Below are 24610 nucleotides of genomic sequence, written 5' to 3' on the forward strand. Positions count from 1 at the left end.
ATTTATAATAGACGTATTGTAGATCATGAGACTCATGCTCCACTTTGGAGGTTCGTTTATTGGAATTAATAGAGTTTTTCCATAATTCTATTAATTCCAAAAACAATTTTGTTTTTCATTTGGATTAGGATATCTATGGAAAAGTAACCACAAGAGGAATTGTTAGATCATTTAAAAAATGTTGGAAAGTTTATTGTTTCCCATTGAACAGTAGAAAATGCCAATGCAGATGAATGTATTGTAATTGTGATAGAAGTAATTCCAAGGGTGAAGTTTATTATAATTAGTGGAAGTAATTCCAAGGGTGAAGTTTATTATAATTAGTGACCTGTGCTTCTTTTTATATGTAGATGTTTCAGGTTTTGAGAATAAATCGGTTGAACGAAACCCAAAATTTAGAGGAAGATGCCCATCAAGGATTATATAGCTCAAATTTCCTTTGATGGTAGGCAATTATTCAATGCAAATTAACTTTTTAAGTGACTGAAATATTAAATAGTTTACAATATGGTATATCAGTAAAAATATATTTTACTTTTAGGTACAATTAGGGCCCGATACATTTCAAAAAGTAGAATATTATTTTATATTAAATGATGTATTGTACCAACAATCAATTTATATTAATACCGGAGATTAAAAATCACAGAATAAATAGTTCTTTTTTTTATACTACAAAATAAACTATAGAATACAACAGTATTTAAAAAAATAAATAAAAGTTATGTCCCGGCCGAGATTCGAACTCCGGTCTCTCGCTTCCCTAGCCCGACTCTTATGAACTGCTCCACAGTAACTTGTTTAGCGATAATTCAATGACGGTATATAAAACAAAAAACAGGTTTATAACAATATCTTGACGATTTGAACTGGCGCGCGAGGCGTGCTGACCAATAGCGCCTGTTATCACCTGTGACGTAGCAACCAACCTGCGCAATATCATACCTTGTATTCTTTGTACCATGAACCTGCTCTCACTACCGGTTTCGGAGCCCTACTCCATCATCAGGTGAGCTTGGGAGATCCACAAAATGACAACCACAGCGCAGAGATAGTTAATTCCGACTTGTCGGAAAGTATCGGTTAGATATTAAGTCCCGAACGGGAGATAGCGGCCTGCGTGCAATGGTAGTACTTTCGTACCACCGAGGCGCAACTATCGATAGTAAAAGGATGGTAAAAGACTTTTTTTCAGGCAAGCCATATTATAAAATAGAAAACAAATTTCTTGCAGTAGAGGTATATAATAAAATTATATAAGGATTCTTGCCACTTAACTGCTTTTTGGTTGTCATTTTGTGGATCTCCCAAGCTCACCTGATGATGGAGTAGGGCTCCGAAACCGGTAGTGAGAGCAGGTTGATCCGCATTATGACAAACACAGCGTAGAATTAAATTTCTATATTAGTAGTTAAGTGACTTGTTGTTATGGAGGCTTTTACGTACTGTAAGAAATTTGTTGGGTACTCCGAACTTTTTCATAATTGCCCAAAGCGCATCTCTGTTCACAGAGTCGAAGGCTTTTGTTAGATCTCAAAAAATCATGCAGTCATTGATCCAGTCACAATTTTTGTCATCGCATTTCTTCATTCTCTATTAATATTTATAAGCAGAAATTAAAATGACGACATACAGCCTAAGTTGGGGTTCTCACATATCAGTCTCACTAGCGAATTTTCCATAAAAGATATTGGAAGATCAGGACGAGCAAGCTCTGAAATCCGGGCAAAATCCGGACTTAACCTAGCCTAGCTTTTCCTTTAGATTCTGAAGAGGAACACAATAGATCTATAATGTCGCTATGATTTAATTTCTCCCCCCTCCCCCGCATATAATCTACAATCTATAAAATCATTAAACCTTACCGTACGAACTGTTGATAAGCAGCTTTATGGGAAGCTGCACTGATTTGACTGGCTAGTTGTTGATTGAGGTGCCTCTTGCGTTGCAATCTTTCCTGTAACTCCGATATCCTCTTGTCGATTGCGCTCATTTCCTCTTGCCTAGCGGTAAGGGCCTCTCGTTGTTGATTGAGTCTTTGATTTTGTTGCTCGTTTAATTTATTTCGATACTGAAAAAAAAGAACCGATAGAGAAATAAAAAAATTGGCGTATCAAAGATGCTGAAACTGTTGCCAATTTTAATGTCTAATAAATAAAATTTCGTTTGAAAGTTAAAGCCATGATTTTCCATTAAGCTGTCTACATCACACGTTAAAATCAAGGCGCACAGTTTCGATGACCAAATCGGTATAAAATACTTAATAAAAGTCATAATCGCATTTCTCCTCGGTAGAATATTCTGCATAAAGGAATTCATTTTTATTTTATTAAAAGGGCTTCTAGTATTTACCCGCTCCATTTCATTATTAAGATGGCAGATAGGAGGCCAGACTAAGCAACGTCCTTGCCCATCTTATCTCTTATTCCAGTTTGATATCAAGGAGCAACAGGAACAGTTAAAACGGACCTTTTCTTTGATAAAAAGTTCACCTTCTTTTTGCAACGGTTCAGATAACTCGACGAAAATTTACTTTAAAGGTAATGAAGAAAATAAAGGGCAACAAAGAAGAAAATCAAACAAAAAAATTCATCTCGAAAGATAAAATACTATGGATGGAGAAAAAAAGACTAATTTTTAATTCAGTATTTTCCATTTTATTTTGATTATCTTAAACTTCATTTCATTTAAATATTAGATCTCTATACAAATTCTACCTATACGGAGTCTTTCAAATCCGGCTCTCGCCATTGCTGTCTCGAAAACGGTAATCCGTTTAGTTTTAGTAATTGAACTTAATTTGCTATGTCCGGAAGTATGGCCGAAATCTGAAATTCCTGGTTTTCGTTTTTATTTTTTCACGAGTTTATTTTGACAGAAAAAATTAGAAATACATTCACAAAGAAACTTTTTTAGTTTCATCTATACAGCTAAACGATGAGATTTTTACAAATTGTAAGTTTGGGGTTCGTTGAAGGACTATTAGAGCTACAATTTAAAAATATTTTTACAAGATACAGAGTGTCCCAAATAAATAAAAAATATCAAAGTTGTATTTTTTTAAATGGAACACCCTCTATATTATTACATTTTTAGTTTCTACGATTAAAATAAAAGTAAATTTGATTCAGGTTTATTATACTTAAACCTTACTGTTTTTGAAATATTTTCAATTTTGTGAAATTGCTGTAAAAATTTTAAAGCTTTATTTCTCCCATGTTATCAATGTTTTTAATACTAAATATTTAATGAAGTTTATTTATTGATCAGTTATTGTGTTGCAATAATAAAAATAATACTACCTTATACAGAGTGTCTAAAAATTTATTTTAAATAATTATTAGCTTCAAACGGCAATAACTTGCCCTGTTATGTAAACGGCAATAAAGGAATGCCCTGTATATTTTAGGAGAATCAGATGCACAATTAAATTGTCTATCAAATTGTATCATACCATTTTTTACCTATCCCTTCAAGTTTTCGTAGAAAATGCATTTTCTTATAATTTAGACCTCATTTATCAATATATCCATGGAATATTGATATTTTAGATTGTTTTTAAAGCAACAAATGTACAAAATGTACAGACTAGTAATATTATCGTTTTTAGCAAAACGATAATATTACTAGCCCATTTGTATGCAAAAAGAAAACTATTTAAATCTTTATAAAAGAGTATACCATTAATTAATATAATACCATTATTTCCGCCCATATACTAATTAATTACATACTTAATTGTGTTCGTTAATAAATTATTATAAATAAATGTGGATGTGAGTCAGAAATCAATATAATAATAAGTTATCAAATTAAAGTCTCTGTTGTTATAAATAAGCATTTATTAAAAAATGAAATATCATTTTTAAGGTGCTACTTTTTATCACACTGTCTAATGCCCATACAAAATTCAGTTTTTTAGTATTTGGAGCAATTATTATTAATCAATGCAAACAGTCAGTTAATGTAGTTTGAATACTGGAATCATATTAATTAATCCTCTTTAACAAATATTTAAACAGTTTTTTCTTATTTTTTTAATGAAATAAACGAATTATATCTACAATATTAGTATCTGTACTCTTTAAAAATTTGGTACATCTTTAAAAATAATCTAAAATGTCAATAGTCCATGGGTATATTGATAAATAAGTTCTAAATTACAAGAAAATGCATTTTCTACGAAAACTTAAAGAGATAGGTAAAAAATGGTATAATATATAATTTGATAGACAATTAAATTGTGCATCTGATTCTCGTAAAATATACAGGGTGTTCCATTTAAATTAAACAAGTTATTGCCGTTTGAAGCTAATAATTATTTAAAATAAATTTTTAGACACTCTGTATAAGGTAGTATTATTTTTATTATTGCAACACAATAACTGATCAGTAAATAAACTTCAGTAAATATTTAGTATTAAAAACTTTGATACCCTTGCAGAAATGAAGCCTTAAAATTTTTACTGCAATTTCACAAAACTGAAAATATTTCAAAAACAGTAAGGTTTATGTATAATAAACCTTAATCAAATTTACCTTTATTTTAATCGTAGAAACTAAAAATGTAATAATATACAGGGTGTTCCATTTAAAAAAATACAACTTTGATATTTTTTATTTATTTGGGACACTCTATATCTTGTAAAAATATTTTTAAATTGTAGCTCTAATAGTCCTTCAACGAACCTCAAACTTACAATTTGTAAAAATCTCATCGTTTAGCTACAATACTCCGTGTCGTATGTGGTCAACAACCCTGTATAAAAATGCAAAAACCGCTTTTCCGGATGTAGGTACTTTATAGCGCGACAAAAAAGAAAGAGGATAAAAAAAGGAAAATTCAATTTTTGTGGTAGAAGCAAGACAGGATGTTCTAAAACAGATAACAGAATAATGGAAAATATATTTGCTAAACGTTGGCAGGTTGCCTTGTCTCTTTCTCGCTGAGATAAAATTTGGTTTATTAGCCATGTTTCCGCTTTTTATGAAAACACTGACATAAATTTTCGACTCTTTTTACATAGAAAAAAAATTTAACATCTATTTTGTAGTAAATAAAATTACAACAAGATCAATACATGAAACAGGAAATATGTTTTTTATGTTTATATTTGAATTCAAAGGATTTTTTTTAAAGTTACACTGATATATTAGTATATCAGAGTAACTTTAATAAAACATAAGAATATATATATACCTATTTTACAATTTATTTTTTTATTTATTTCACAGAGTTTCATGTAAATGATCGTAAGTCGACTGGCTGTCTAATGAATAGACCGAGATTTATAGATTATAAAGCGAACGAAAAAAAAATCAAACAACGAATACATACCATATATTTTCTTTTATCTAAAGGACTGTCCACACTTGCTATATAACACTGCTATATAGCAAAGTTATATAACATGTTACATATTTTTTAGTTATATTTAGCAAATTTCGATGCTATATAATTTGCTAGATGTTATCCATTTGTAGTCGGTAAAGATCAAAAGATGTTGTGCAACATTGCTATTGTAACATGAAACAACGCGTCCACACTTGCTAAATTTCTAGTTTAGCCGCTCATATTTTCAGGGACGTGCGCTACAGAATCTTAGTGTGGTGAGCTGATATTGGTTTGTTTATTTACTGGTCAATAATACCATATGATCGAAAAAAAAACTGCATCCCGTCGGCCTCCCGTCCAGTTGGCTTGGACATGACGATCGATGACATTCCCCATATAATTTTCCATATAAAATGACAGCGATTTTCATTTCATAGTGTGTATTTGGAAACAGAAAAAGTTGAGAAATAATGCGTAATCTAATAGGCCAGTTCCAGCGGGAACAAAAGAAATGCAAATCAGGAACTGCATGGTTTAGATGAAGTGGATAATTCAAAATGGTTTGCTTTTGCTTTTACAGTACGTCTCACACTGGTCGCAATCGCTACTTTACGATGCAAAAAATGTTCGATATTAGTAAGACGAAAATTTTAACCTAGTTTATATTGAATATACCATAAAATGACAAGATAAATCTAAAAATACAAATAAAAATGTTAGCCTTCATGTTTCAACCCCTTAGGAGGGGTGAATGTTACCCTGAGAATATTAAATGAAAAGAGGTGCAAGATGCACATCATTTTGAAGGTCTCATCGAGTACTTTACAATTCTAAAATCGTACTTCCTATTATCGTCAAAAAAATGACGATTTTAGACACAAGGGTTAAAAATTAATAAGTTTTTCTCTTGCAAATATAATTATTGAAAAAACCTAGAGATAACAGAAAGAGAACACTAGATTAACAAAATTTGGTTTGTTCATCTGGATCAAAAACTATGTTGTCATTTAACCAATCTGAATTATTTGTTTCGAATTCTATAAGACTCTTTCCCACTTTTATTGCAGTTTCCTAGTGAAACTATTTGCTGTGCGCTTCACTACAAGATACTTTTGGTTTGGTTGTTGTCTCTTTGTCTTCGGCTATACCAAGTCGGCGAATAGCATATGAAAGGACCGCCGAATTTTTTTATTTAAGACCACTTTTCCGTCGCCAAACTTCATAAAGCTCCCTTCTTGTCAACGACGTATCTATTAGATAAATGTGTGTTACTCCGAACCGTGCACCTAGTAGCAGTTAATTATATAAGAAAATGTCTTACCAAAAAGCCTTCTAAATCTTGAAAAAAAAATTGTATCGAACACGACCGGACAAGGTATGGTTTACCTTTGCGAAACCTGAAGAAAAGAAATATAATTTTTGTTTTAATCACCAGTTCAGTTTTGTTGAAAAAATAATAGACAAAAAATTATTTGCTCACCAAAATTTGGTCCTAACTATTACAAATTCCTAGCAAAACAACATAAATCACAAACACGTTGATTCACGTTTGCAGACGTTACTAGATTGCAGTCATTATTAATGATTAAATATTATTTCAATTTTTCGTGTATGACTTCATACAATTACTACCTGTTATCTAATTAATAAAATACAACAAAGACAGCTATTTCGCAAAAAAATATGTCACCTGCGCCATCTTTAGACCTTCCTTTTTTGCATTTCATAGGTCACAGCCAACTACGCATCTTTAGGGTTTCCTAATATTTGCACTGTAAAGTAGCGATTTCGACCAGTGTGCGTCTGTCCGTTCTGTAGCTACGGGGTATCCGTGAGAGGGGAAACGATATTCTCTCGATGTTTTTCGTAAAAAATAGACGACGCATCCCATCAATAAAAATTCGACAAATTTGCAAGTAGCCAATAAAATGAGTGGGCGGAGCGATTTGCGGTGACGCACTCGTCAAATCGACGTATAGAATATATTGCTGTTTATTTAAATGTTTTTTGTCCGCATTCCTTTCATAGACGCAGATCCAGCAGACGAGACGTACTGTAAATTATTAATGTTTTTAAAAGACAGACGACACCACGAGAAACAGCCGAGGCAAGTATTGAAAAGATATGCTAATTGAGTTCAACTGTATATCTAGATCTTGCTGGTAGGCTATGGCAGACTCAAAACCGCTTTTTTTCTCGACTTTCTTTCCCTTAGTTCAAAAATAATTACGCACGCTGCTGCTGCGAGCTGAACCTCTTTTTCGCCAAAACGATTCATGACTACGAAAACTATAATGTGGACGGCTCCCGGTTTTTTAACATGTTATATGTAGCTTTTTAAATAGCAATGTTATATAACATGTTACTAAATGTGGACCCTCCTTAAGATACATACCTTATCGTCTTTTGGAAAAGCGTACATTTTTGCAGTTTTTTTAGTTTCTTTGCAAGATGCAACACAACAAGAAAACACCATTTTTACAGTTAATAAATAATAAAACTATTTCTGACTATGATATTTAAAATTTAGATAGATAGAAAATTAAAAAACAAACGAGTATTTGCAAACGCAGGCCCAAATTCAATAAAAATCAAAATTTTTCCTGCGAATTTTTTGATTTATCAGCAGTCATTGTCAAGTTGACAATATACATTTAAAAATTTTAAAAAAATCGATTTTTTTGCTTAACATAAATGGTACATCACTGCTTTTTTAAAGAAAATATATTTTTTTCTTGACTGACCATCCTTTTTCAACAAAATTGATGTTTTGAGTTTTTCTTGTTCATCAAACGGTTGTCGAGAAAACAATAAATATACTTATTAAGAGCCCTCCTTAATTCGTTTTCTAACGATTGTTTTATTTTTTAGATTAATTAGGAAACACCCTGTATATGCATATTACAGGCAACCAAATAAAATAGTAACCTCTAAAAATTATTTTTCCTATCACTAGCGACATACCGTGTTTTTAGTGTGTACTAAATTATTTTATCAAAATTTCACCATATAAGTTTCCAGGCAATGATTATAACGCACCCTGGAGATATTTAGAATACAGGTGTTTAAAAAATAATAATAAATTAAAATATGCAACATTTAAGTTTTTGTTTTATTTTTCTATTATAGATATGTTTATAAAACTTACCATTAATTCTCTTCGAAGTTTGTCCAATTCCAATGCAGAGGCTGGTGGTGGGTCCCTATTCGTCCTACCTCTCCTCAATTCCTCAAGCTGCCTAGTCAGCTCCTCCACTTTAGCCACGGCCAAAGATAATTCCTTTTCCTTCTCATTGAACAAGGCCCTTATCGAGTCAAGGTCACTGGCTGAAAATTAGAATTTTTCTTTATAATTTACAGTGTCGGAAAGTAGTAACTGTGATAGGTTAGTTATGAAGAAATCGAAACAACCAGTATATGTAGGTATATGATATGAATAATAATCGGTGACATTTTAAAACAAATTTATTGAAAGAAATTCTTAAAAAAAAGGAATTCTTAACAATTTAATAGTGAGTTGCAGCTACGCACATAAGTTTTGACATTCTGTAACTCTTAATGCCATGCTGCAAATCAGATAATCGATATCTATCTATGATAGGTTCCTCATAGGTTAAGTTACCTCGTGACGTAGACGTTGTAGACCCGAAGATGTGGCAACCAGGATTCGGAGGTAGTTAATTAAGACGTACTTTACCTGATTAACTACGTGTAGTTTCCCTTCAAAAACTACCTCTTTTCCCGTTCATTAACTAACATGAAAACTACTTTAATAAACTACGTTATTGATATTACGATAAAAAAAACCATCCTATAAATAAATAAAAAGGTTAATTTTGATAGAAACAAGTAATGCATATACGCTTTTTATTTAATGAAAGAATTATAAATTCATCAAATACAAAATATAATGGATAGCACAATGGCCCGTATGAATAAAAAGAAAGCAAAAGGCTCATGAGTATGAGCAAACGCTCCAAGCAAGAGCTTAGACTAACAGGTCGGAGTATAAGCATCTACTCAAGTTGATATGTAATAATAATGATTGGCTTATACTCAAGAGTATTTGCTTCAATAAAATAAGCATTTGCGCCTGTGCAACTATATTTCTATTTTTTTTTCGTTGGACTTTCTAAATACTCACTAAATACTCTGTGAGTGGTTAATTGTATTTTTTATATAATTTAATTTTTGTGACAGTAAACATTCAATTTATTGTTCAAATATAAGCATTTTACAATGTAACAGTCAAATTTCCTCGCAACGACCTTTGTGTGTTAGCTCATAAAATATCGCAAATAGCTATTATGTTTGCATCATGTTTACTATAATTTTATTGTTAAATATTATTTTATTTAAATTTTACAATTATGCAACCCGATATACACCGCGATATTCTACATATATTGTCACTGATGCCGACCAGCAGTAGGCTTTTTGTCCATCTCCCTATATCTTTGATCATCACCTCTGTCACTTGTCACTGTCAGATCAAATCAGATGTTTTTGGATTTATTTATCCTTTGTTTTGGTTATTGAAATTTTATAATTATCAGATAAAATTTCGTAGTTAAATTGGTTATTTTTGATGTGGATCGCAGTGTGCAATTCGTTCTTTTAATTGTGGAATTTCTGAGTTTAGTTCGTTCATTGACCGGATATGGAATATGGCTGAGGAGAAAATATACTAGATCGTCGTTTTTTATTTATGCCTTTTTGTGAGTTGGACTAGTTAAGATATATAGTTCCCTATCTATATCCTGGAGGGAGATTTCCGGTCGAAATCTGATTTTGTGAAGGATATCGAATCCTTGCATCACTTCTTGTGTATCCACCGTCAGAATATCGTCGTGAAGAACTGGCTGCCGTTTCGTGAAGCATTCTCTGTTGGTGAATAAATAGCAGGTCTTCATAAAGAAGGATTAAGGCTTCCGAAACACATTTGGTCAGAGACGTGGTTGGATTTTGTTGAGTTTACATGGACCACCGACCAATTACCGTAAGGGATTAAATAGCCAAATTTTTCCGACCGATATCCCGATTCCACGTGCCCAAGAAGTCCCCGACTAGTTCCAAGGTATGCTATAATTCTTCTGCCTATTCTAAGTCAATGCTCAACTGATTTTTATTCGTATTGTTGACTGGTTTTCGACTTTTCCACGCCCACGTGGTGTAGAAAGATTAGTTGAGTGTTATCTTTCTTAAGTCTTATTTGGTTGTTCGTAATTGTAGAGCAAGAAGACTGATCCAGACCGTACAGCACAGAACAGTCCAGAATTCCATCCGTTCCTGTTGCCCGTGTGTAGAGTTACCCGTTGGACATCATAAACCCTCGTTGAGGTAAAGTTCAGATTTGATTAGTCCTTCTTTATTACCTTTATTAACTCCTACACGTTGTGCTAGTCCTTGTTCTATAATTGAGGCTCTTTTCTAAGACAACCAATATTATTTAGGGTTTTTTATGTTCACCTTTTGAAGTCCTACACCTGGCCGGCATCCGTACGTCTGCTAACATCCGTGGGCTCCAGTGACAGTACACCGAGCTGCTGTACCCTGCTGTAGCCACCCCATAGCTATACACTGTAGCTCACCCGGAGGAAGTTTCACGTAATTTCAAGACTGTAGAGTAAGATCGTTTAGATATTAGTATAATTTTAGACTTGATTTATGGGTATAAACTACCCTGATTGTATTTAGTATTAAGTTAGATAAGGGGGTTTGACGTCATAGGTTTAGTTATTGCATTTAATTTAAAATTCCATTTTCTTTTCCAACATTTTTTATTTATATTTATTTAATTAATTTCTTAACATATTACATTTTACATTTCATTCGTTTTTTTTTATATATATTTAACTTTTTAATATTTTAATAAATTGCTTAAATATTTTTAGTAGTATTATTTACAGTCTAGTCTCATAGTTAAGTTAGAGTCACTTACGTTTAACGAGTTATAGAATATTTGAAGTTCATGATAGTTGCACTCAACAGTTCGAGGTTAGTGTTGAAGTCTACTTAATAGTAACATCTTTATTGCCGAGTTCATAGAGTATAATCTCGTGGCGCCCTTTTATTAATATCTTTGAACACCAACCACCCGGCTGTTAAAAATTAAAAAGCTAGTGGCCTCTATGTAACTCATCCTAATTAAGTAAACTTGTGTTTTATTGAACTTCAGATTAAGAAAGGGCGTGGCAACAAATTAAATTTTTAAAATTAATGTTCAAATTTGGTGCGCGGACGATAGGTCCTCGACAAGGATACATAGAGTAGAAGCACCGTATGTGCAACAAAAAAGAAGACGGCAATCAACCGACACAACTTTATGAATATAGCTAGACTATTAATGGGTGTTTGAATTTATATGTCACACAGTAAATAAATTACTGCTCAAAAAACATAATCAATAAACACTAAAAGGAAGCATATTTGGTAGCGGAGGATAGATTATCGAGGGCAAATACTCGCATTAAAAATGTAAACTGCTATTAATTAACACGTAGGAAAATAGAGCAATGTTGAAGACATCGGCCAGTAATCGATAATTTAAATTCGATGAAAGCATAACTTTACATTGTAAACTGTGGGTAATATCATACATCTTGAGTTACAACAGCGTGCTGGTGTTGCAATTACGTTTACATGATAATGCCAACACAAATTTAAACTTTATCGGCTCCTAAGTTAACATGAGGATACCCTTCTAATTTAGAATGCTGAATCGTGAAGTTCGATATAAATTTGCAGTGGAAAGCCTGTCCGGCCGAATACCGTTTAACAAACTACTCATACGAGGTCTTAATTGACTAGGTCTAATGGACTAGCCAATTAATTGACCATATATTCACTTCCACGCCCGTGGATATATTTCTAATCGATTTGTTCTCCACGATGAAGTCACGTATTGTAGCTATCTCTGCCCTTCTATTGAAATGCAAATGCATGTCCCTTTAATGGCCAAATTGTTAATTGGAACTCAGATTGAACGGGAACATACCGGGTACGTCTAGAAAGTGGCTCACCCGAGGGTGGTATTTATTGTACAAGCACTTGGTAATACTGGTATTTTTTGTATTAATTTGGTATTTTTGGTACTAATCTGGTATTATTTGGTAATAAACTGGTATTATTTGGTAATAAACTGGTTTTATTTGGCATTAAACTGGTATTAAACAGGTATTTTGTTGGACATCTGGCAACGCTGGGTTGGACGCACAATGTGGAACTTGAGATGGGTCTTTGGACCGCCATAGCTCCGGCCCTATAAGACCTAGAGACTTGAAATTTGGAACGTAGATGGGGCTCGCAGAGCCCCATCTTTAGATGATATTGTGACAACGTTTCGACCAATATGAAACCCCATCATCACTGGCTAAAAAATCGTCCGATTTCAACGAAATTTGGCATGTCGACAGATTGGATCAAGGCCAACTTGACCCCGTATGACACGTGTCCCTGTGACAGTTAGTTTTGGCGTAAGAGACGTCCAAAGTCAAAGTCGTCCGATCGCGACCAAATTTGGTAGGTAGGCTCTATTGGCGATGGTGCACACGGCTCTACCGTGCAAAGTTGGACCCGACGTTTCGTTAAACCTTCATCAGGGTAGGCTAAACTATTAGATATAGAGGAAAAATGGGGGTCGATTTCGGCACTATTGGGGACGGGCTACATGATGAAGTGGCCAAAGTTTCGATCCGACGTTTCTAAATGGGTGAAATCATCAGGGTTTTTCTTAATTTTGGGTCGATTGGAACCAAACCCGGCACGTGGATAGAGATACTCGAAAGGAGTCCGGACATCCCTATATGGTTCCTTCAATTTAATATACAGGGGCAAAAAGGGCAAAAGAAAATTACCCACGATTTTGCGAACCAACTTTTTTATTTACCATAGTTAAGGGCTCAAATTTGGCATGGGGCCATTTCTAGACCGCCCGTTCCGATTCCGCCCATCAAATCGACGTTTCGACCCATTCCTGAGGACGTTTACTCTTGGAATGACGGTTGGACCGACTTGGACGCAGAGCGACCAAATTTGGGTCAGAGATAGATGGGGTCGAGGACAGTTGCGTGAGGGGTTTGGTTCGACGTTTCGGGCGATTTTAGCCCCCCTCTTCAAAATTATTCGAAATTAACGGATCGGAACGAAATTTGGCACGGGTAGGTTTTGGGGCCCGCCCGATACGCTCATGATGTCGGATCGACGTTTCGGGCACTTTAGACGCTCCTTCATCAGTAAATTCGAATCTGCCCGAATCGGACCCGAATCGAATTTTAAATGTGTATTGTGGACCCCCGACCAACAACCTCCACTACAAATTTTGACGTTTCCTCCAATATTTCGTGATGACGTCACGAAGCTGCCACTTTAGTCATTAATAAATCCTACAGTTTTCATCGGATCGAGTTCAAATTTGGTGTGTAGGCTTCTTACGCGTCGCTTAGGAGGCTGATAGGGTAAGTCATATTACACCCCCTCATCTCGTAGTAAATGCAAGAAGGATCAGAACCTAACCTTATTTGTGGAGGTGCCCTAGGTTCATTCGATGACATATTCAAAGTGGCTCCGACTTTGACGTATACCGAAAAAAAATTTTTTTTTAATTTTTTCAAGAAAAAAAAAATTTCAACAAAAATCACTTTTTTACTGGAAACAACGACGGCCGGGAAGCTGATTGCATCATTTCTAGCCCATTTGCATCTAAAGCTAATACTGAAAAATATCTGGAATCTAAAGGTGTTTTGACAAAATCGTTTAGTTCTGGAAGTCTTTCAGAAGATACCACTGTACATGTTTTGGAAACATTATACCCCTATATTGAAAATAATATAGTTTCTAAAATACTAAAGCAATGGTTAAAGTCAAAAATTGGTGATGAACTCTGGAGCGCTCTAAACTGCAATAATCTGTTTAATAACATTATTTTTAGCACATCAATTTTACTTCCAAATTCTACTGCAAACTTCGAGGCAAACTCGATTTCGGGATCGACTTTAATATGCAAAATAACCTGCTTTTGTAAAAAGCAAGTAACGTTACAAATAAAATATCATCCTTCTACAAAAACCACAAAAACAAGAGTTACTTACCCAGGCACGCTGGGTAAGCTCAAATTTTCAAACACACTTGATAAAGCATTTTGATATAACAAATAAATTATTTATACCAAAAATTAGTAGTAATCGCAGTGTCAAATCCGAGGTTAAATCAGAGGTAATCAATAATTCTTCAAATACCTCTGAGGCACAACCAAAAATAACTTCATTTCTAAAAAAGCCTTCTACCGAGCCTTCTAAAAAACCGCTGGTGGGACGGACGTACGGACAGACGTACAGTACGTCTGTCCGTTCTGTGGCTACGGGGTATCCGTGAGAGGGTAAACGAGATTCTCTCGACGTTTTTCGTAAAAAATTAGACGACGCATCGCATCAATAAAAATTCGACAAATTTGCAAGTAGCCAATAAAATGAGTGGGCGGGGCGATTTGCGGTGACGTACTCGTCAAGTCGACGTATAAAATATATAGCTGTTTATTTAAATGTTTTTTGTCCGCATTCCTTTCATAGACAGAGATCCAGCAGACGAACTGTATTCGAACGTCCATTACAGAAAAGGCAACAGCTTTTATCAATTTTAATAAAATAAGTAATTAATTGGCGTTATCTGAAAACTGTTTATGTCAGCTTGATACGAGTAGCAAACATGTGACATTTCTAATAAAAAAAGCGCTACACTAGGCTTACTTGATTTTGTTATATATTATGTATCGTTTACAGGGGAATATAAGAAAAGTATTAACAAAAGTTTCATGTAAACATTTTGAAATTAATATTTCTAAGTAATGACCTATCTGGGAACCACTGTGCATAGAGAAATATAATGTCCCTGGTTCCTAGAGAAATATAAGTTCCTAAGAACTATGCAACATTATGGCCAAGTTAGATAACCTTTCAAACACTCTTTTATTTTAGTTACTTTATGATGAGTTATAACTCATGAAAGGGGGACACCATAGATCTCTAGATAGTAGTCGCGGTGATTAACCCCTCCCCCCCCTAAATTCTACATTCCACCATCCTTTATTTAGGTAATTATTCTTAACTATAGTAACCCAAGCAGCATTTGGACGTCGGGACAACGTTGTGTCACGCGACCAAACGTCGGGGCGCAACGTCGGCACAACCTCGTGCCAACCCTAGTCTGCACTAGTTTGGAGAATAATTTTTGGGTCGAAACGACGTTGCATACCGACGTTGGCTAGAAGCCTAATTTAGTACAAACTGCAACGTTGTTTAAAATCCTAATTCACAGAAATACAAAACTAATATGGCGTCTAAGTCGCGTTTTATCCTAAATTGGGATAATTATAGTAAAAATATTATTTTTATGATTTAGTTAGAGACATATGTCAGATGGCAGTGAAGGAAAACAAAACAAAAGTATTTAAGTGGGGAGGATGTTTGAAGATCATAATTATTGAAACACTTTAACCGACTCTGTAACTCGTTACCCAAGGCAAACAAGTTAAACGCAAACAACTTTATTGGTAAATGTATTGTTTCTACTTTGAAAAATACTAATGGGCCTTAAAATTAAAGAAGTTTTAAGAATTTTCTTGAATTTTTTTTTTAGTAAAATGAGAATAATTTATTCGCAGTCGAAAAAGTTCTTTCCGCGTGTTGTTTAGGGTCAAATATTTCAATTTAATGTATTCAAAAAGCAGGAATTGCTATTTTAGGAACGAAACATTTTCTTATTCAACAACATGGCGGCTTTCATTTTGTTGTTTTGGAGATTAAGATGGAGTAGTTCGAGTAGTCGCATACTGGACTAATAAAGTCGCAGTTCGGCCTTAACAGGTAGTATACTAGTCGCAAGATTGCCTAATTTAGTCATCCTAGAGTCTAGCTTGTGCCGCCCTCTATAATATAAATAAACGAGGGAGTGGATAAACTATCGGTAATATATGTCGATGTATATTTAAATTTAGTTTTATATGTACCTTTCTTGTCCCATTTTAATTAAGTTTTTTTTATAAAAACAAAAACAGCACTGAACTGTCTGACTGAACAGAACAATGAAGTGAAAATTTAAAATTTAAGGTTATGGTTCAATACAGTTGCAAAAAAGTAGTGACTCGACGTCCTACCAACGTAAGAATAAGGAAATCTAAACAACGTTGGAATTAGTAAAACAGACGACGTTTGCATAACGTTGGAATAGGTCCTGAAACTGACGTCGGAAAACTCTATATTGTCCAACGTTGTAACTACGTTGTCCGAATCACCTAAAGATCACTTAAGCAAAAAAGGTTACAAGACAACGTTTATTCGACGTCGCAGAAGCTTCTACTTTGCTGTAGTACTAGTCCAACGTCGGCACAACGTTATAAAAACGTTTAAATTTATTTTAATACCCAAGGTAGGGAGCTAACTATTTTTTGTAATTAATCCAACGTTGTGTTTAGTAAACATATGGTGGCAAGTCGTGAAAATGCTACTTGGGAATAATATAATCTATAAAGAAATAGGTTTCCCGCTCTTTATTGGCCTAATAAATCTGTAGCGTGCTAGTTGAAATATCGATCTTTGATAGAACCCAAGAATTATATCGAACGTTCCATATAAATGCAAATTAAACCGACGTATAAATAGGATTTAATCGTCGGCCCACGGCAGGTAGGTCTTTCTTCACTGTGTATATCCTTGAGGATTTACCTTATCGAATTTTCCCTCTAGGGGATAAAGTAAATTCAATTTCGCTTGCATTCTGCATCCCTCCGGCACAGTCCAAAAGTAAAAAAAATGTTTTACTATATCGAGCTTTGTAACTTTTAAGGTTTGTGAAACGCTCCCATAGACTTAAGGCAACATTCTGATTAATTCATAATCTAATGCGACATACAGGTTTGTCGCAAACTTAGTAGGTATAAAAATATTGAATAAAAAAATAAAGTAGTGAGTGAAGTAAAAACAATCTTCGGATTGTCACGGCGTTTTTTAACCAAACCAAAACTCCTCAGTAGATTGAGGATAAGAATAAATCGCGAATGCAGATTCTGCGGTGGAAAATGGGGAAACATCGTCACTGAGTGCGCCGAGGTGACAGCCATTCTTGCCATAAACTATTAGTCTAAGAGCTAGTAACGTTTTCGAGAAAGTATTTTAAGAATTTTAAGACGTCTGGCTCTTTGATATATCTTTTATTATGCTCTCTGTAACAGCGTGCAGGCCGTCTGGCTGCCGATACACGTTGCGTTCACTACTGCGCATCCAAAGAAGATCCTCTATTTTTTACTTAGCGCTTTAAATTCTAGTATTGAATAAAATTCGAGTAAGTCTTCATTAGCTCAGCGCGTAGAGCTTTCGCCTATGAAGCGAAGGTCAATGGTTCGATACCGGCTGGGGTGCAATTTTTTTATTTTTTTTTCGTTTATATTCAGATAGTAAAGTATTAAATATTTGCTTTTTTATCACCAGAACGGATGGCGCTTATGGGTTTATGATCCGTAGTGTATATAAGTAGAATTTGATACTTTCATTTGGTTTGAAGGATTATTGTAGTAATTAATTATTAGATAGGTTTAGGATGGTCTGGCTGCCGCGCCGGTAGGTTGCGTTCACTACTGCGCATCACATGAGTACAGGGTGTCTTATTTTCGTGCGTTTTTTGGGATTTGGGATATCTGGGATTTCTCGTTTATGAGTGGAGATACAATGATGCGTTTTTTTTTCACATTACTTTGTTAGTTTTTTATGTAACTAAATATTCTACCCCTCAATTTGCTCATTTCCTACACATGAACATTAATCAATCTTGTTTAAAAAGTATTATTATTTTATTTAATTTAATTTAACCAGATAATTTTGTTTTCCATCGTTATCTTAACAAACTGAACTGAAAATAAACTTGTGTAGCTTTTAGATAACAATCTGTTAAAAAAGTATTATTAATAAAATGATTATTAAAATAATAAACAACAGCTGAAAAAAATATTTTGAACAAAGACAGGCAGAAATTACCTTCATAAAGCATTAAAATGTTAATTTTTATATGTTATGTTTAAATCTTTAAAATGAAATTATAAACGAGAAATCCCAAAAACGCACAAAAATGGGACACCCTGTACACATGTGATGCGCAGTAGTGAACGCAACCTACCGGCGCGGCAGCCCGACCATCCTAAACCTGTCTAATAATTAATTACCACAATAATCCTTCAAAGCAAATGAAAGTATCAAATTCTACTTATATATATACTACGGATCATAAACCCATAAGCGCCATCCGTTCTGGTGATAAAAAAGCAAATATTTAATACTTTACTATCTGAATATAAACGAAAAAAAAAAAATAAAAAAGTTGCACCCCCAGCCGGTATCGAACCACTGACCTTCGCTTATAGGCGAAAGCTCTACGCGCTGAGCTAATGAAGACTTACTCGAATTTTATTCCATACTAGAATTTAAAGCGCTAAGTAAAAAATAGAGGATCTTCTTTGGATGCGCAGTAGTGAACGCAATGGGTATCGGCAGCCAGACGGGCCGCATGCTGTTCCAGAGAGCATAATAAAAGATATATCAAAGAGCCAGACGTCTTAAAATACTAGTTTTCCCGACGTTGCTAGCTCTCGTACTATATGGTAAGACTGATATCGGAGATGGAGAACTACCCAAGTAGCAAATTTTATTTTATAAAGGCTGTATAAACGGCTATGTGATAATTTTTATAGGATACCTCAATTCATATAACGTGCTATAAGACCGTAATATGATAGCTTTACAACCAAAAAAGGCCCATTTTTATACAACCGTTTAGTAGTATAGAAGTTCTATAAAAAGGGTATACAACTCTTATGCAACTATTTTACACAGCGTTATATAACTATTATAAAACTAGTTTTATTGTGTATTACGTGGTCACATCTAAGAAACAGAACAATAAAAATATTTGATCCTTTAGCGAGGTAAAAGAGTATTTTATTTTTTACCGAAGAATATTAGGAGCAAATTATATTTTAAGCGTGTCGTAAAATGAATCTAGAGGATGTGGATTGTTAAAAAGGAGACTACTCGACAATGAAAATGGCGGGTAGAGCCAGAAGGTACAACAAATATGTAATATAAAAAATCATTAATAGGGTTTGAAAAGTAGGGACAATTTTTGTTGTGCCGAAAATTTTACTGGTAGATTATAGGTATGTATTTGGCAAAAAATTAAAGCGCTTTCATTTCGATTAAGGTTTACGTATAAATTTAAACAATAAAATAAAATAAAATTTTCAAAAATTCTTGTTTTTAATTTAATTATACACTTTATTACTGTATGTGGGAATCTTATCACAAAATAGTTCTCAAAAATAACATTTTACAATTTATTTTGATGTCTTTAATTTTGCTTCATATAATGGCGGCCATAGTCCAAACAAAAATTCTGCCTTAAACATGGCGAATTATAATGCAATCATTTTATTATAAATGAATCCCTTAAATAAATCTTTGTTGTAAAATAAAACGATATAGGATAAATATCTATCATTACACAGAATTTCCAGGCACTGTAGAACTATTTTGGACATATTGAGATTTGTGACAAATAGATGTTGCCAAATCTCATTTGATTAGTATTTAAACAAACAAACATGATCAGATTTTCATGGATTCATGCACGCAATGCATTTCATGCGTGCCCGACGAGTGAGCGGCAACCTAAGGACTTGGAAAAACAACAATAAAACAATACAAACATTACTACAGTAAAACTTTTACATCAACGTGACAACAATGCTTTGAAGAAGCCAGATAACCTGAGAGATTTTAGCTTTTGGGAACCCAGGGAATTCTGGGGATTATTTGCCGTAATTTCGAGGAGTTTTTTCTTACGTGCTCTTTATAACTACCACTGCGTTTGTTAATTTTTTTCCAACTTTGTCCAGAATTCATAATAGCTGTGACTGATTATACTCGTACGTAGATATTACTTTTGCAACAACAACAATAACAAAATAAATAACTAAGTATACCATTTAATTTAAAATTATATACATTACCAGTTTTATTATATACATTACCAGTTTTATAATGCAGATATTACAGCGAATTTATTTCGTTAAGCACAATTTTATCATATAGGGCTATATAACTGGTGTATACAGCACCGTAGTTTAACGCAATAAAACATTCTATCATACAACGTAATACAACTTTAATAAGACAAGTTTAAGTAACTATTATATGATCTTGTGACTACTAGTTATATGAATATTATAGCCAAACCAAACTCTTACATGGTGGGTATAAGAGTCTAATAAAATAATATGTTTGTTATCATATAGCATTGTCTTATTAAGTGTTATATCATACTAAAAGAAATTATCGTTTAATGCGTTATAGGATACGTTGTAAAAACCACTAGAAAATAGTTTAATATGACAAATTTTATTAAAAAACAGAATGGTGGAAACCAAACGCTTAATAAAATCAAGCAGTCCTTAAGACAACGCTATTGACTGTTATAAAATAATTTAATCCTTTTAGAATTTCTTTTTGCTACTTGAGTACCTTCTATAAAACCGTCCCAGATACTGGCTTTTGTCAAAGCACTGGGACTGTATGATGTATTGTGAACTGCAACTCAAGGAAGGGGGACACAATCGATCTGTAAGGTGGCGGTGATTAACCCCCCTCCTGCTCTTTCTGCATTCAACAATTAACTAACAATAGCATTATAAAACCGGTCTTCACATATATATTTTTTTTTATTAAAAAAATGTGGAATAAAAAAATATATTCATAAACTATGCAGACCTCATACGGTTCTTGTTTAGGTATATTTATAGACTTTCCTAACAATATTAATGCCTTTACAGAGCATCAAAATAAGGTTCAAATATCGTGTGAAACACTTCTAAAATTCCACCACAAGCCAAGAATTGTATATATAAGTTAACTATTGTTCTAACTGGCAAAGTTTCAAATAGGCGAAAACAACTCTTCTTGATTAAATCTTCAAACACATTCAAGTAAGTTTATTTAAGTCTGTTATTATACTCTGGTAACTTATAGCGAGTGGAAATTTAATAAAACAATACAAGAAAGGTATTGTATATTAATTTCTAAGTAAGTATTAAGGAATTCCAGAAGCACTGCGATCGTAAGGCCTATTATGTTTGTCCCCGTTCTATGTCGGCACGACCTGGCGCGAATTTTGGCGAATGTTCTACTATGAACGCAGTTTTTTGCCTGTCTCTGCCATGGTAAATTTCTCAAATATTCTAGAGATTCTTTGGCCACTCACTGTTTAAAAAGTAACCTAGTCTTTAAAAATATTTGTTTTTAGAAGTTGTTTATTGTTCAGGAAATCAAAACATTGCAGAATAAAAAAATATTCTATATAATGTCTTCTTTTAACAAAATTTATTTAGTTCCTTCTCAAATGAACTAAAAAGATTCAAAAAGAAGCAATAATAACATTTCTCATTCAAACAAATTAGAGGTAGCTATAAAGTAGGTATATTTTTAATAGAATATTAAGTAAATTCTATTGGCTATTTCCGTTTCAAATAAATTTAATTTTGTGCTCTCCATTCACTATTAATCCAGGAAGATTGAACGTATATTTTTTTACGAAATGTTTGCTTTAGCCGAAATAAAATCAAAGGTACCGTTTAAATAAATATCATTGAAGTATATGAGAGTGAACGGATATGGTTTAGATTTTAATTCTAACTATATTTCTATCATTTGTACAATAGAAAGTTTTAACTATCTCTAGATGGCCATTCCGTACATCAACTGTTTTGTCTTTTGTTTTATTGTATGAACGTATTGCGCAGTTCTGAATGTACGCCAACTCTAATTAATATTAGAAGCGTGTCATAATATAATCTGCAAAAGCCAGAGGCGACAGACAGATCGCCAAGAGTTTAGTTCACCGAAAGACCGTGAACTGAAATATTAATCTTCTATTGTTTTCCGCAAAGAATTCGTAATTCAGGAGAGATCTCACTGACGAAGAATAGTTTTCATTATTTAGATTATGACAATTATATCAAGCACTAAATCCTAAAACTACTGAGCTTATAACTGGAGTTCGCAAAGTGGTTTCACGGCACGACACGAATTTCCATCGTTACTTTGAATTCCCTAACTTACAGATTCGAAACAATAAGCCTACGCGTTGACCTGTAATTTTTAGTCGGCCGACTATTTAGTTGCAAAAGTGAAAACAATGCATACTTATGGAGCCGATCGGCCGACTATTTGATTGCATGTGAGCGCGGCTCCATAGATATATATGGGTTACAAATATGCAAGTAAATAATCGGCCAATTAAAAATTGCCTGTCAGCGTATAGCCTAGGGCTACGCAATGCAATCAAATATTGGGCAGATCGGCTCCACAAAAATGTATTGTTTCCACTTTTACAATTAAACAGTCGGCCGACTAAAAATTACATGTTATTCTAAAAAAACTCATAAGAGACAGGCATAAAAATGCATGCTTCATTTAGAAATATGTAGGTAATAATTATTATTTTTATCTTTTTTTCAAATATGCGATAACTGTTTTGAGTGGTGTATTTTTAAATCTTAAACGTAACTTACTCAGACTGATGTTGTTCTGCTTCTGATGGTCCACCTGGCCCCTCAGCGCCCTTAGTTTGCGCAGCTTCAGTTCCTGCGCCTCCACCCTGTCGCGCAGCCTGCGCAGACGCTCGCTCTCCGCTTGGACCCGTTGAGCGCGCGCATCTTGCTCCTTCAGATAGCGCAGCCGTTGTTCTTTGGCCGCCAAGAGTTGGTGTTGCGAGTCGATCTGGGCCTGCTGCCTGCAAGCCATCTCGCGCAGTTCCGTCAGCGTCAACTGCACTCCGTCTGGTAACTGAAAAGAGAAAGAGAAAAAAATGAATCATATTGATAGTAAGATCATTTAGAAATACTAGTTTGCATGCGTTTGCACAATTTTTTGGTTATCACATTCATAGGCGTGTGCAAGAAATGATAGGGAATTTTATTACATAAACTTTTATTTACAAAAAAATACAAATAACATTACTCTATAAACGTGAAGGACCAGTGGTGCACCGAATATACAAAATATATCCAGTATGGTTGAGGCCACATGGTTTTCTATTTTAGTCTAAATTGTGCAAACTTAGTTAAGTAGTCCTGATAGACTAATATGAATTTATACGGGCCATTTGCCATTTATAATATATACATACGGGACATTAAATCTACTTGACATCGACTGATAATTTCCGGGTTTTACCACCAGTCCCTTTTTCGTGCATTTTTGTTTCGTTAGACATGATGCGTGCGTCATCTAAGATAGATGAACACACTTTCTTGCGTAATATTTTTATATTTTTAGCTCCTCCACCATTCTATTGCTATCTCCATGTCCAATAGCTAAATGAGTTTCAAGAATAATATTAATAAAGTCTGAATTGTCACATAATATTTAGTCTTTCTCATTTGGTTTAATCGGAGGAATCGGAGGAATGGAAAAAAAAATAATCTGATGTCTAAATGGAATCTTATTGAGCAAATCATTAACAAAGCAAAGAAAATTCAATATATATGAAACCATGATAAAGAGCAACCTCCTGTATGGAGCAGAAACATGGAGAATAACTGAGAGATACAAGAAGAGGATAGAGGCCGTAGAAATGGATGCCATTCGAAGATCAATAGGAATTTCAAGACAACAACGAATAAGAAATAATACCATAAACCAACAAATGGGTATAGAAGGTACGATAACACAGGATATAGAGAAAAAGCAGCTGATCTGGTACGGACATGTCGAGCGAATGAAGGATACTAGATGGCCCAAGAAAATAATCAATTGGCAACCAAAGGGCAGAAGAAAACAGGGAAGACCGAAACTGGAATGGCAAAAAAGCGTACACAAAGCGATGAGTGAAAGAAACCTGTCAACAGAGGATTGTACGAATAGAACAGGCTGGAAATTGTGTATCGTACAATTGGGTTCTAAACCGACTAATTACAGGGTGTCCCAGAAATAAGTGCAAATATTTTAACTGGTAGTATAATTTAACCCCAGAAACACGCCTATGAAGGTATTTTCGCGAAAAAAAAATTTGAAAATTCGAAATTTTTTTGATTTTTTTTAGTTTTTAGTTAAAAAACATAATTTCTTGATAATATGGCAACATAGGTATTAGATTAAATATACAAGAAAAAAAATCCAAAAAAGATCCAGTGGTTTTCAAAATTTTAGCAAAAAATCATTTTTTTAGGAAATTTTCAAA

At 33.9% G+C, this 24610-nt stretch overlaps 1 protein-coding gene across 6 annotated transcripts in view; it reads right to left on the reverse strand.

The window, feature by feature from the left end:
- The window catches only part of LOC115886095 (apoptosis-stimulating of p53 protein 1), a 451411-nt gene that overhangs the window by 36462 nt on the left and 390339 nt on the right, over nucleotides 1-24610 (reverse strand). For all 6 annotated transcript variants that reach the window (XM_030905145.1, XM_030905146.1, XM_030905147.1 and 3 more), the window contains 3 exons: nucleotides 22941-23214; nucleotides 8484-8662; nucleotides 1866-2071 (listed from right to left, as the gene is read on the reverse strand). In XM_030905145.1, the coding sequence (XP_030761005.1) occupies nucleotides 1866-2071; nucleotides 8484-8662; nucleotides 22941-23214 (659 nt within the window). The remainder of the gene's footprint in view (nucleotides 1-1865; nucleotides 2072-8483; nucleotides 8663-22940; nucleotides 23215-24610) is intronic.

This window comes from Sitophilus oryzae, unplaced genomic scaffold (assembly GCF_002938485.1).
Source record: "Sitophilus oryzae breed Bouriz unplaced genomic scaffold, Soryzae_2.0 scaffold_467_pilon_pilon, whole genome shotgun sequence".
NCBI classification, from domain to species: Eukaryota; Metazoa; Arthropoda; class Insecta; order Coleoptera; family Curculionidae; genus Sitophilus; species Sitophilus oryzae.